This window comes from Clytia hemisphaerica, unplaced genomic scaffold (genome assembly GCF_902728285.1).
Source record: "Clytia hemisphaerica strain Z4C2 unplaced genomic scaffold, Clytia hemisphaerica genome assembly, whole genome shotgun sequence".
NCBI lineage: Eukaryota > Metazoa > Cnidaria > Hydrozoa > Leptothecata > Clytiidae > Clytia > Clytia hemisphaerica.
Window position 1 is genome coordinate 1487065 of NW_027103974.1, and position 14923 is coordinate 1501987.

The 14923-nt window shown below is 38.0% G+C and overlaps 1 protein-coding gene across 1 annotated transcript; it reads right to left on the minus strand.

Moving 5' to 3' along the window:
- Nucleotides 1-12: 12 nt before the first annotated feature.
- Nucleotides 13-14579, minus strand: LOC136810685 (DCN1-like protein 4). The gene is made up of 8 exons (XM_067067260.1): nucleotides 14438-14579; nucleotides 13703-13812; nucleotides 12554-12627; nucleotides 7199-7290; nucleotides 6569-6677; nucleotides 6236-6337; nucleotides 5965-6070; nucleotides 13-333 (listed from the first exon to the last, which is right to left on the minus strand). The coding sequence occupies exons 1-8, from the start codon at nucleotides 14518-14520 to the stop codon at nucleotides 275-277; spliced, it is 735 nt and encodes a 244-aa protein (XP_066923361.1). The 5' UTR covers nucleotides 14521-14579; the 3' UTR covers nucleotides 13-274.
- Nucleotides 14580-14923: the final 344 nt, after the last annotated feature.

Consider the following 14923-nt stretch of genomic DNA (forward strand, 5'->3'; position numbering starts at 1 on the left):
AGGTCCTCTTCAGCCACGGTACAAAATGGTTCGCCTTGAAATAGGGGGTTTATAAACTTTGCTGAAACAGATTGTCTTCTTTTGACGATACCCAATACTATAAGAACGTAGTATTTATGGATCTTCTCTTCTTCGGAGCCTGATAGAATGGAACGTCTTTATGAATCAACCAGGGATAAGTTGAAGCAACACCACATCTTCCCTCCTGGATTCAATCTTCCCCTCTCACTATTTGGTCATGAAATGCATCTGAACGTTATTAAAATCCATCCACTCACGACATTGTACTTTTTTCTTTATGCCATTCTACAAACTCATCAAGCATTACGGGCCCTAAAATTTGGAAAAGAGATTCTAGATTTTTTGATTGAAAAACTCTTGCTTCAAAGATTTCAAAGTCTCAAATACATGTCTCTTTATTAGAAGCAATTATTGGGTCTCCAAATTACACGAAGTTAGAGGGCCCTTAAGTCGGGGAAAAAAGGTAATTAGAAACTTGTAGATTTTTCAATTGAAAAAGTTCTCGCTTCAGAACGTTCAAAGTTTCGAAAAATTACAAGCTTTATTGTAAAAGCAAGCATTTGAGACATCAAGTCTTCAAGTAGCACGAATGTAGAGTTTTCTTTTCATCTAATGTTAAATGGTGCTAATACAAAATACACAGAAATGTCTAATTGAAAGTCAAACATGTATATGTATCCCGTTTATATTATCCGATAGTTAACCCGATTTGTATTTTATCTTAGTATGTTAGGTCAGAGAATAACATTCAGTTTATCAACGAATATACATGGTGTCAGAAGTGAGCCTTCAACTCCTGGATATTTTGTTATCAACTGGTGAGATTGCACGCAAGCAAGCACTCTCTTATCAACAAAAACATCGTAAGTGGAAACTGAACTCACCAAAAAAACATAGACATTCAACACGTTCCACGCTCGTTTATACACGTTCAATAACAAAAACACAACAAACATTCTGTATCTTCTAAACGAAGTCTGTTCACGTCACATCGAGCACACCTTGAACATTTGCATTAATTCGCAACGTTGTATATTGTATAAAACACACAAACTCACTTTAGCATACTTTTCATATCTCTTTGGCTCGTGATTATTGCCAAGGGTTTACAAAACATTCTAAATCGTTCTATTTTCATCCGTGGTCACACCGCCATTTTGTTTTGACCATGTCGCAAGATAACGGTATACCGCCCGCCGCCCCATTACCCGACGCCCCGCCACCAAGTCAAGCCGAGATGATAATTCAAATGCAGCAACAACACCTCGAGATGCAAAAAACAATGACCACGCTGTTCGCGCACCTCCCGTCACTGCTGCCCACCGCCAACCCATCTGTTGGAGGGAGATCACGTGCAAAACTTACGCGACCCATTATTGACGCCGATACCACTGACAACCGTTGGATCATCTTCAAGGATGAATGGAGCCGCTATAAAGAGATGGCCGGCCTATCGAGTGAGCAGGACATCAGAAACGAACTAAGAGCTGCATGCTCTCAAAAAGTAAACGAGATGTTGTTTAATTTTATCGGTCCTGACACCCTACTTACTGCGTCTGAGAATGCCTTGCTTGGATTCATCAAGTCAGTAGCCGTAAAAACTGTACACCCCGAAGTTTATCGCCAACACTTTTACAAATTAAAACAAAGTGACGGTGAAACAGTTACGTCATTTATTTCCCGTTTAAAAGCCCAAGCTATGCTTTGTAGATTTAGTTGCTCTGGAACCTGTGGAGACAACGGATGCACCCCTTCATACGCTGACGAAATGATTCGATCCCAACTGATTGCCGGTCTCCGAAATTCGTCCCATCAATCGAAGGTACTTTCTGAAATGGAAATATTAACAACATTGAGCCAGCTTACAACCCGTCTTTTGACATTGGAATCGACTGAACGCGCTTCATCCGAATTTCAATCGCCACACCAGTCGACATCTGACGTATCCGCATTGAAGTCGAAGCCATCATTCCGTCCACCCACCAACAACAACAGAACTTGCGTCGGATGCGGAAAGCCCTTCCACCCAAAAGGTCGTTCAACCTGCCCTGCCTATGGTAAGACTTGTAGAAACTGTAATAAATTGAACCACTTCGCTAATGTCTGCCGTAGCCCCAAGACCTCGGCGATTGAAATCCCACCCGATGAATCTGCCGACTTCCTATTGTCAGCAGTAGATACCGCATCCCCATTATGACTAGATGGACTTCCACATGGCAATCTAGTCGATGATCGTTTTATCCCAAGCACACCGGAAAAATCACCTATGTTAGACATTGAAGTTAAAATAAACAAGAAAGCTTATATGAATCTACGGCCTAACAAAAACTGGCCGGATATCCCACAACGAGTCAACGAGAAAGCTGTTGCCGACACCGGTGCACAGATTTGCACTACCGGACCACATATCCTCGAGAACATTACGCAAGCCAAGCGATGGCTTCTACCTACAAAAAATCGTCTGAGGGGAGTTGGTAATAACAAACTAACAATTATTGGAACCCTCCTCGTCGATATTATCACAGCCAACGGCGAAACTACGGAACTGTTATACATATGTGAAGGGGTTAGCAGCACGTACCTCTCACAAACCGCCCTGAAACGCTTAGACATTTTACGCGATTCGTTCCCCAACGATCCTTCCGTTAACGCCACTACAACTAAACCCAACACACCAGACACCTCCATCGCACCGTGTGGTTGTAGGATAAGAACAGAATGTCCATCGTTACCTGACAAATTACCATTTCCGCCAACGAATGACCATCGAATGGACATTGAGAAATGGATTAAAGACTATTACGCCAGTAGCGCGTTTAATGTATGTAAACACCAGAAACTCCAAGTAATGACTGGTGAACCTCTTCGCATATCGTTCCTACCAGACCATCCACCCAAGGCCGTACACACCCCAATCCCGATTCCACATCATTGGAAGTACACCGTGAAATCCCAACTCGATTCTGACGTGGCGCTTGGGATCATTGAGCCCATCCCTCCTGGTCATCCAACCACATGGTGTTCTCGTATGGTCGTTGTCCCCAAAAAGGACGGAACACCCAGACGAACCGTCGACCTCCAGGAGCTGAATAAAGCAACTCGTCGAGAGACGCACCACACCCAAACGCCGTTCAACATTGTCAGCGCCATACCCCCCAGAGTCAAGAAAACCGTCCTAGACGCTTGGAACGGATATCACAGCGTCGCCTTGTCGGAAGAGGCCCGCGATGCAACAACGTTCATCACCGAGTGCGCTATAGATACCTTCGCGCACCTCAAGGTTTCCATGCTTCCGGGGACGGATACACCAAGCGCTTTGATGATATCACCAAAGACTTCCCTAGAGTAGCTCGATGTATTGACGATTCCATCCTTTGGGATAATGACATTACCAAATCGTTCTGGCATTGCGTTAGATACATCAACCTGTGTGCATCAAACGGCATCATCTTTAACCCAGAAAAATTTCACTTTGCTGGGGACATCGTAGAGTTTGCTGGTTTTGATATAACTGAGGATGGTTACCGACCACCAGCTCGAATATTGCAAGCCATCCAGGAATTCCCAACACCGAAAAACATTAAAGATGTACGTTCCTGGTTCGGCTTAATCAACCAAACTACATACGCTTTTGCCCAAGCCTCAGTAATGGCACCCTTTCGGGAATTATTAGAGAAAAGTAAGAAATTTTATTGGGACGATACTCTAGAAAGTGTATTTCAACAATCAAAGGTAGCAATCATTGACGCTATCAAAGACGGAGTTAAGTCTTTTCAACTCAACCGCCAGACCTGGTTATCGACGGATTGGTCAAAAACCGGTATAGGCTTCACCCTGTTTCAAAAACATTGTCATTGCCCAAATAAAGAGGACGTCTTCTGCGGTCCCGATCATTGGAAAACAATTTACGCTGGTTCCCGATTCACGAAAGACTCGGAAAGCCGATACGCCCCTATCGAGGGTGAAGCATTAGCTCTTATGTTCGGACTTCATAGTTGTAGAATGTTCGTCCTCGGCTGCCCTTCATTAATCGTAACAGTCGACCATAAACCTCTCGCTCCTATTTTCAACAGTCGCGCTCTAGAGAAAATCGAAAATCCAAGAGTATTCAAGTTCCGTGAAAAAACGCTTATGTACAATTTCAAAGTTATTCCCATACCTGGAGAGCTAAATCCTGCGTCTGACGCAACGTCACGAATGAAACCCATCGCATCTGTTGACATCGACAATCATATCGCCTACATTGAAGAGGACATCACCCTCGAGCAACCCACTGACACTATACGTCTTAAAACCATCCGTAAACACGCACAAACGGACCAAAACTATTACCACCTATGCCAGCTTATTGAAGAGGGATTCCCAACGAATAAAGAATCCGTTCCACCAAACCTACTCGAGTTCTGGTCCCTACGTGAACGTCTATATACAAGTAATGATTTAATCTTCTCCAAGGGGATACCGCTCGTACCGAAATCCCTTCGACAACGCCTTCTTGATGAGCTCCATGTCGGTCATCAAGGAGTTTCTTCAATGAAAAGCAACGCGAGACAACGTTTCTTCTGGCCAGGTATGAACTCTGACATTCAAAACAAACGCCTGAACTGCCAAAGATGTAACGAGATCGCCCCATCACAGTCGAAAGAACCAGTCGAACAGCCACCTCAACCGTCCTACCCGTTTCAGCTAGCCGTTACGGACATCTTTCATATGGTAGGGCAAAGATACCTGATTTACGCTGACCGCTTCTCTGGTTGGACCGAAGTCGCCTGTCTACGAGCTTCATCGAATGCCGCAACCGTCAAAAACATTCTTCGTCGATACTTCAGCACATTTGGTATCCCAGAAGAAATTGCATCCGACGGAGGTCCGCCATACGAATCAAACGAGTTCAACACGTTCCTCAACAACTGGGGAATACGACACCGATTATCGTCAGCATACCTACCGGAAAGCAACGGAAGAGCCGAAGTAGCTGTAAAAACTATGAAACGCATCCTCACATCGAACGTCAGCCCAACTGGTTCTCTAGACACCAAAGCAGTAACCAAAGCACTCCTACTTCACAGGAACACGCCTGCACCAGACATGGGAGTTTCTCCAGCCGAGCTACTGTTTGGAAGAAACCTCCCTGACCATCTACCACAACCAATTACTTTCAGGAGGGAATGGTCCGACCTTGCTGACGCACGTGAAAAGACACACACCCGTCGATTTGAACTGTCAAACAAGGGGGATCGACACTCGCTTCAACCCCTACAGGTCGGTGATTCGGTTGCGATCCAAAACCAACACGGCAACCATCCCAACAAATGGGACAAGACTGGCTCCATTGCCGAAGCATTGCCTCACAAACAATACAGGGTTATTGTGGATGGAAGCCGAAGGTTAACATTAAGAAACCGCCGGTTCCTTCGAAAAATTCCACAAGAATGCTCCAAAGATGTTGCTATTCCGGATTTAGTACCGGAAATGAGAAAGTTAAATGTCAAAGAAACTGAAAATGGTGAACACACGATTGTTCCCCCGCATATACAAGAACAGCAAGAAGAAATAATGAACACAAATAACGATGAAAGCAATGAACATTCAACTGAGCAGGAATCAACTCCTTCCCCTGCTCCCTTACCAAGACGCTCGACACGAGAAAGACGGTTACCGTCTCGATTCAACGATTTTATCATGAAATAGGAATGAAGGATTTTAATTATTTTTCCTTCACTTTTGTTTGTTTTATTTTTTTAGGGTAAAAAAAAAAAAAAAAAAAAAAAAAAAAAAGTAGGAAGGGACGTGTATATGTATCCCGTTTATATTATCCGATAGTTAACCCGATTTGTATTTTATCTTAGTATGTTAGGTCAGAGAATAACATTCAGTTTATCAACGAATATACAAAACAGGCTTGTAAAACGAGCTCAAAACTTCCAAAGAAAAAGAACATACAAGCTCCTTCGTCATCATAACCAGAGAAATCTGCAGTGTCCACTGTTTTGATGAATTCTAATAAACTGTTCCATTGGTCACGATTGATAATTTTGTACCTTGATTGCTATGAATAGAGAAAATGGGAAAAAGAAAGTATTCATTACAGATATTATTGCGATCAGCAGACGAGCACAGTTTTATAATATAAGAAACTGATGAAGTGATAGAACATTACTATTAAAGCACGCACACCACATAACTGTGGAAAAATTGAGGAAAAACCACTTACATTTAAGAATTGGATGAAGTCGGCAACCAGATGCCAGCTTTCAAGCAACAATTGTAACATAGCTTTGCCAGTATCGATGTCAAGACTCTTTTGCTCTTTATCCTGCAAGGAAAAAAGTTCAAAAAGATTTTAAAATAGAATGAAAGCTTATGCTTAAGCTGTCGTAAGTAATTCTATATAACCTTAATAAAAACTATCGAGCTTCACACAAATATTTTGGGAGTACTGCATCCAGAGAAATATACATCAACAAATGACAATACATATGTGTCATATTTTTAAATAAATGTATGGTCATGTAAAAGATATAAGATTACACCTAATAGGACTTACCCTGGCAAAGTCGAAAGCATATCTGAAAATCTTTTTAAAGGAAGATGGATCTTTAAGTAAACCACGTAGCGATGGAATTTTATTCTTCAATTTTGAAATATTGTCACATCTGAAAGATAAAAATAAACTTTATAAACATTGAGGCTTTAAAGCTTTTTTGATTAAACCATCATAGAATTATATTTAAATCAATCAATTTCAATATGTTGATAAACATGAAATCCATCGCAATCCAGATCCGTAAACGCTATTATTGGGCTTTTCCAGAAAATTTTTTTACCCCCACTGTTGAGGATATTGATTTTTTCGAAGTATCGAACCCCCTGGATATCCACTCTTAAAAATATGGTTAACCCCCTGGATATCCTCTCTTATAAAGATGCTTACCCCTGGATATCGTATTTTTTACTTGAAAAGACACTTTACCCCCTGGATATCCGATATCCTCAACAGGGGGGGGGCACGGACTATTTTTGGAAAAGCCCATTTTCAACTACAATATGGTTTCAAGCATTTTCAGCCACTTTTTCCACTCGAAAATTCAAAATTCAAGATGGTAGCTGTTTCAAGACAAACACATTGAAATAGAACAAAATTAACGAAACATAATGTTAAAATAAAGATAATTACTCGATAGAGGTCATTCCAGTTTTCCACTCTGCCAATTTATACCATCCCATATTTTCTGCACCTAATTTCCATGACAATACTAGCATCACAATCTGTAATTGAAGAAGTGTAACATTTTAAGATACCATAGTGGGCAGAGGGGTATCAAGTCCCCCCCTTTAAAAATGACACCACCCTCTTTTAGCTCGACCCCCTCTTAAAAATGAAAATTCCTCGACCCCCTCTTTTTATTCAACCCCCTCTTTTTTCCCAGGTTTAAGTACAGCCCCCCTCTTTTTTCAACCTTTTGTGAAATAACCGGTGGAAAAAACAAAAGGAGCTGTCTTGCAAAGGTTGAAAAAGCAACATACTCCATCAAGAGTTGTAGAAACAGAGTTTTTGCTTCATTCAAATGAATGGTTAAATATAATAATTGTTGAGAAATTTAAAGATGAATGGAAAACACTCTTTCGAAATTGATAAATCTTCAAACCCCCTCTTTTTGTCCAAGTCACCCCTTTTATTTGAAATTTTCACAAGCCCCCCTTTTTCAAGGGAGGGGGGTGCCCGCTATGGATGCATAAATAGTTTTCAATGCAGTTAAACCGAAGCAGGTACCAATCTTGTTGGCTGAGAGGGCCGAGTGGACCCTGCCAGAGATCAATCTTAAATGAGATCCAAGATCTTTATATTGACACCAAAATCCTCACTGTTAAAGCCTAATAACTCTAAAAAAGGGACTCCGATCAGCTGTACCTCCCTAAGGCCCAATTTGGTTGATTTACCAACAATCATAAAACATCCTGTCTGAATTAGTCTACACAATAGACAGCTCCAGGCTTTTAGGCCTTACTCTTGGTCTATAGGCACTGCTATAGGCGGCCACTAGTAACCCCCACCGGGAATCGCTTATTAATAGGTTTAAAATAATAGACAACTTTCACAAAAGATGTTTATCAATAGAGATTTCAAATTAAAGAATGTTTAAAACACAGCTGATTGGCTTAGGTTTCGAAACTCTCTATTGTCTCATTAAAACCTTAGTGCACATGCGATTTATCCGGAGAATTTCAATATTTAAAACAAGAGCAGTAGTCCCGCTGCTGAGGTCGAAAAAAGTGGCTAGAAAACGATTTTCGTGATACATCTCTTAGATCTAACTTTTTTTGGTCGAAACTCGCGAATTAGTATGTGTAGATTACAAAATCGAAAAGTTTCCGCGATTTTCTAGTGCAAGTGTCGAGAAAATCGACTTAAAAATTGACTTTTATCGAGTTAATCGATTTTAATCGATTTTCATGAACTTAACAGTTTCTAGGTCATGAGTTTTCACGTTTATGATGCATTTTGCTTGTAAATACTAAAAGCCACCAAAATATTACACTAATAATTAATTCAAGCGATGAAAATGTAGGAAAAACGGCTAAAATCGATAAAATCATCGATAAAACATCGAATGTCAACTGAAAAACTCCGAATGAGTCTGTAGACTTCAAAAATTGTCTGATTTGGCTGAAATTTTGCACACTTGGCCCTTGGGTAAATATCTGCAGATCTAAGTCTTCATTTTTTGAAAGTTTGGATTTTTGGGGTCTGGGGACGAGTTGTTCGTCAAAACGAGGCTGAAACTTTAAGGCACACTGTAGACTTAAAAAATGGTTGGATTTGTCTTAAATTTTGCACACTTAGCCCTTGGGTGAATATCTGCAGATCCAACTTTTCTTTTTTTGAAAATTTGTATTTTTGGGGCCTGGGGACGAGTTTGGGACGAGTTTCTCGTCAAAACGAGGCTGAAACTTTGGGGCAGCGTGGCAGTATTTTGAAGCAGTTTTGTTCCCTTGGCTGAATGTTTTGGGGAAACAGTTTACATTTTATATTACATAAACTCTGGCACAAAGGGCCTGGAAGCAATTTTTAAAGGGCAGATGCAACTTCTTTTCTTCAAAGATATTGATTGCGATGTTTTTAAGGTCTTCACTTTTTTTGATGAAATTGTCTTTTATTTGACTGAAACTTCATCATGATCGAATTTCGTGTCAAATAAAGTAAAAGGTATAGAAGTCGTACGGCAGGTATGCTAAAAATTCAAGGGAAAATCTCATTTTTCTCTTTTGCTAAATTCCTTAAGCTTTAGCTGCCGCAGTTATTTAAAATGTCGCGCATCCTAGCTTTGTTTTGAAGAAATAAATAAACATGCTACTGCCTTGAAGAAAATTCCTGATCTTGGCAACCATTTCCTGCACTCACTACGAGCAATGAAGTCCATTGTTGAGATGACATATCAATCCCGATGATTAAAAATCTATCGAAAATTGCACCTCTGTCTCAATAACTGCGTAAAGATTTTTAAAGTGGCGAAATATAATGCAAAATCCTACTGTTTCTACTTTAAAAGTAGAGATGGAGATTTCAGCATATCTTTCTTAGCGGGGACGATTTTACGGAAACTATTTTCAATGAGTAGGGTGGTCCCACCAGATCGTGACACAGGGATGTACCTCTCTCTCATGAAAGATTTATATCTCGTTTTATTCAGTGCAGTGACAATTCATATTACCTCATCGGTCCTTTTTACGCCACTGCCCATTTTTGGGCCTACGCCAATAAGGGCTGCAAATAACACCAAAACCTGCAAAAACTGCAATTTAATTTAGGCTTCAAAATAGAAAATTATGACAGAATATTTCATCAAAATGCCATCTGTGAGTAGGAAAATGCGTACAATTTTTATCGTCGAAATTCACTTATTTACATTAAGTTTTGGATACGAGGCAAGAATTTCGGTAATTTCCACCTTGAATTTGTTCAGAAAGCCAGTTCGATTGCGAAAAAATGGTTCCAAAAAAAGAAACACCGCTTTTAGGTTTAAAATGTATAATTTTGGCTCTTTTTACGTCGGCCTTTTTAACGCCGGTCCGTTAGGCCACGAGCTCTAAAATAACGCCAATAAGAGCCAGCGTAAAAAGGGTCGATAATTTGAACATCAACTTCCCCATCCCTTGATTCAGTGGCAGAGATCTCTGACCTAGAACCAGTCTTTCATTGAGGGGAAGAACAGGAAACGGGAGGTTTTATTAGGCTGCTATTAAAAGTAGTGCACTGATTACTCTAGGAATTTTTCCTGAATAGAGAATACCGAACGTTGGTCCCGTGTAGAATAATAAAGGAGACAAAGTGAGGTAATAACTAAAGGCTTGCTATTATAAGCATTATCTACAAAATCAATTTTTTTTTCTGGTGATTCTTTCTCACTTTTTCAATATTCCTGGATTAATTACGACGTCTTATCGAGCTGATAAAAAATGAAGAAATGTTTAAAGACGTTTATCAACCTTGATTCAACCTCAAGAGTGAAGAAAGCGATTGAGATCTATTTTACTCAAAGAACCAGGTCCCCTCATATTGCAATACGAGATAGGTATATCAATATAATCCATAAGATAAAAATGACTAGGCTTCAACCACTATCAAGAAAAAATATACAAGATTAAATGCGATATTGGTCTAAAACGAGTGATCGTTTGTTCTCATCTACAAATCCTACGCCGTTTAAACCTACTCAGACTATAGATTAGTAATATTTACGACAGTCAAAAGCAGCCGACGAGGCGATCTTTTTTAGGAGGTATTCTGAAAAGGAGCTAGAAAACTTGATGTGTTCTGAGACGCAATGAGACAGGGGTATCGAAAAATTATGAAAAATTGGTGTGTTTTTGTTGCCTGGTAACCCTAGAAAGAAAGAAAGCTTCAGAACACATCTTTCAAGGAAATAATTAGACATTTGTAGGCAAAAGGTTTCTCCTTAATTTCAGAACACATCCTCCATGGAATAATGATAAATTTTGGGAGACATAGCTACAGGTTTCCTAGAAATTAGAACACATCATTTGAATAAAAAAAACTTGAAGACCATAAAAAGCTCCCTCCTAGCAAATAAGAACACATATTTCTAAAAAATTGCTTCGCCGGCTGCTTCTAGACAGTCCTGGAAGTGACACGATCACTATACACTCATATCATAACTCCACATAAAGATCTAGAAGATCTTTTTAAGTGTTTGTTCCTCGTGTCAAAGTTTGTTTGTTCATTCGTCTACAAATTTCGCTAACTGAAGATGATCCAGCGAAGTAATTTTTATTTTCTTTGGAGCTAACGTAAAAATTTTCCCATGGATTAAGTGTCGTCGACGGAAAACATGTTTCTGGTCTTTCAAAACAATTTCAATAAAGGAAAATCAGTATGGAAAAGTTTGCAAAATTTCATCCATTTAACCCTGTCCAGTCTACAGGCTGCCCACGCAAAGCCTCGTTTTCACAAGAAACTCGCCTCCGGACCCCAAATATAATGATGTTTAGATTTGCAGATATTCACTAACGCAGCAAATATGCGAAATTTCAGTCAAATCAGACCATTTTTTAAGTCTACAGTGTGCCCTAAAGTTTCAGCCTCGTTTTGACGAACAACTCGTCCCCAGACCCCAAAAATCCAAACTTTCAAAAAATGACAAATTATATCTGTAGATATTCACCCAAGGGCCAAGTGTGCAACGTTTCAGCAAAATCTGACCATTGTTGAGGTCTGCAGGCCGCCCCTAAGTTTCAGCCTCGTTTTGACGAAAAACTGGTCCCCAGACCCCAAAAATCAAAATTTTCAAAAAATGAAGACTTAGATCTGCAGATATTTACCCAAGGGCCAAGTGTGCAATATTTCAGCCAAATCAGACAATTTTTGAAGTCTACAGACTCATTCGGAGTTTTTCAGTTGACATTCGATGTTTTATCGATGATTTTATCGATTTTAGCCGTTTTTCCTACATTTTCATCGCTTGAATTAATTATTAGTGTAATATTTTGATGGCTTTTATTATTTACAAGCAAAATGCATCATAAAAGTGAAAACTCATGACCTAGAAACTGTTAAGTTCATGAAAATCGATTAAAATCGATTAACTCGATAAAAGTCAACTTTTAAGTCGATTTTCTCGACACTTGCACTAGAAAATCGCGGAAACTTTTCGATTTTGTAATCTACACATACTAATTCGCGAGTTTCCACCAAAGAAAGTTAGATCTAAGAGATGTATCACGAAACGAAACAATTTTCGACCTCAGCAGCGGGACTACAGTGCTCATATCCTGAAGAGTAGGAGTTTTACGCTCGAAACGAAGGAAAATATGACGTAGCCTAGTCTGAATAAGTGTCTAAAAAAAATTCTCTAAAAGAAAATAATATATCAAGCAAATGAGGTTGTTGGTGTGAAGAGTAAAGATTTATAAGGTTCTAGGGTAGGTTTTTATCCAAAGTAAGTAAATTATATTTGGGCCCCCTTCTAAAAAATAGGACAAAATCCGTTTAAATAAAATGAAGTTTTGTTACATCTTCAGGTTGTACTTCGAGATCCTGACAAAGTTTTTCAACACCATGAGGACCAATCAACGATAAGTTGGAATCTGAAGTAAACAAACAAAAGTGGTATCGAAATTATAATTAAAATCTACCTAGAAAAAAGTATAAGGGTTTGATGGCTAACTGTGTCCAAATAATGTGACTACTTTAAACTTTTTTAATTGTCAAAAAGAAAGACAAAATTAAAAATTGGCCCATAGCTTTTTAAAATTGGTACAGTGATTCTCAAGTTAAAAGCTTTTGAAGTCAAAATTCACTTTTGAAAAAGTCCAAAAACGTACGTCAAAAAAGGGCATCAAATAAGCATATTTAATATTTTTCACTAAACTTTTTTTGAAAAATGTTTAGAATTACTGTTTTCCTATTTTTCGCCGTAACTTTTATTAGGATAATTGATAAAATTCAGCTGAGATTATTAAAATTGAGTCCTAAGAGTCATTAAAATAGTGAAAATATGAGGTTTTCTGCATAAAATTGCGTTAATAATTTTTACATGTTTTTGGACTTTTTCAAAAGCAAATTTTGACTTCAAAAGCTTATAACTTGTGAACCTCTGAACCAAATTTAAAAAGTTATATACCAAATTTTTAAGTTTGCCTTTCCACTCTACATTGACAAAAGAATTTATCTAAAGTTCACATAATTTCGGACACAGTTAGCCATAAAACCATTTTATTTTGTTCTGGGTCACCCGGTAGTAATGACATTTCTTAAAAAGTATAGTACTTCAAAATCTAATTTTAATAAGTCAAAATTTGGGGCTTTCCTCAAAAAAATGATTCTAAAGCAAAAACCATAAAGTTGATTTATGAAATAAGTCTTCGCTTAGACATGAAAATAAAATGATCACTCAGCAATAAATGTTCAAAGGAAGGACAAGTATATAACAAATTGGTTAAAAACGAATTAATATTCGGCCTATGTCTTTCTGTGGTTGATATGGAAGGAGTTTTTACATACAAGTAATAAAAGTAAATTAAATGAGGAGATTACTGTCCTGGATTTTCGGATCAAAACTGAAGATTTTCCAGATTGCCAATAAACAGGGCATGTAGTGCAATCCACAGATGCTTGGTAGACAAAGAAAGGTGATAATAGAATACAAAATTAGAATGTTACCTGCATATTTGTGAAAGAATGATTCACAACGTTTGTTAGAAAAAGCTTGATCTTTATTTGATGGCATATCCACACAGTTTAATGCTGATTTAAAATATTTCTGCATGGAGCTGAAATGATAGAGAAATCCACCAAAATGGTCATCAGAACAAGTAAAGCTGTATTTTATTCATGTACTATTATTCTCACTCAGCTCTTACTATAAAGTTCTATTTTTGAATGTTATGATATAATATCACAACATTGGAATTTGGAAGTGATATATAAAATAAGATATTATATAAGAGTCACATAAATCTTATATGTACAAGAAAAAAATACACAAAAAATAGCACAGAGCAAGTGTTTTACTGTAAGTTTAAAATAAAAGAATTAGACATAAAAAATAAAGATAACTGCCATATAAAAATATTTCATTAATCCAGCTTGGAGGTCTTGTTTCAACCTTATGTCTCACACAACAACAAAATCTACAAAAAAGATTCTTTAAACATTCGTTGTTTGAGAAACTCAAACAAGAAAAAATTATTATCATAAAGGAAACCCCCTTTCAATTTCTGATGTAATCATCAATTATAAAACATTTTTGTATGTCAAAGGAAAACCCTATTTTGATTAAAAAACATGAAAATGTTGGGAAACTCTAAGAATATTAACTTTAAATATCTAGTTAGATTTCTTACAATGGAGTGATGAAATCCTCAAAAGTACATAAAATTAGCAAAATAATCTTACCTCATATTTTCTTGTTCGTTTTGTTTGACTTTCTTAGAAGATGTATCTTGGCTACCTCCCTTTCTCTTGCGTTTTGGTGGCATGATAACTAACACTCAATCTTTTTCTCATTTAGATCTACTAAGAGGGAATTAAATCATACAAAATCATCTTGTTTCTATAGCAACAAATTTCCATATTTGGTAAAATGTTCTGATTTATAAAGAAACAAGATAAACAAACTATGAAGTGTTTTATTTGGTATAATCTTTTTCCAGAAAAATCAGGTCAGCCTAAAGTATCAAAATATTACCTAAAGTATCAAAGTATTGCCTAAAGTATCCAAGTATTGCTCCAAAATGATGCAAAGATTTTTGAATTAACAAGATTCAAAATTCATAAAATGTAAAAAGGCTGTTTACTTCAGGTGTGCAATGTGAAAAACAATTTTAGTTACACTTATTAGCAGTATCATGGCGGTGGGCCAACCAAATCTGGGGACAAGGC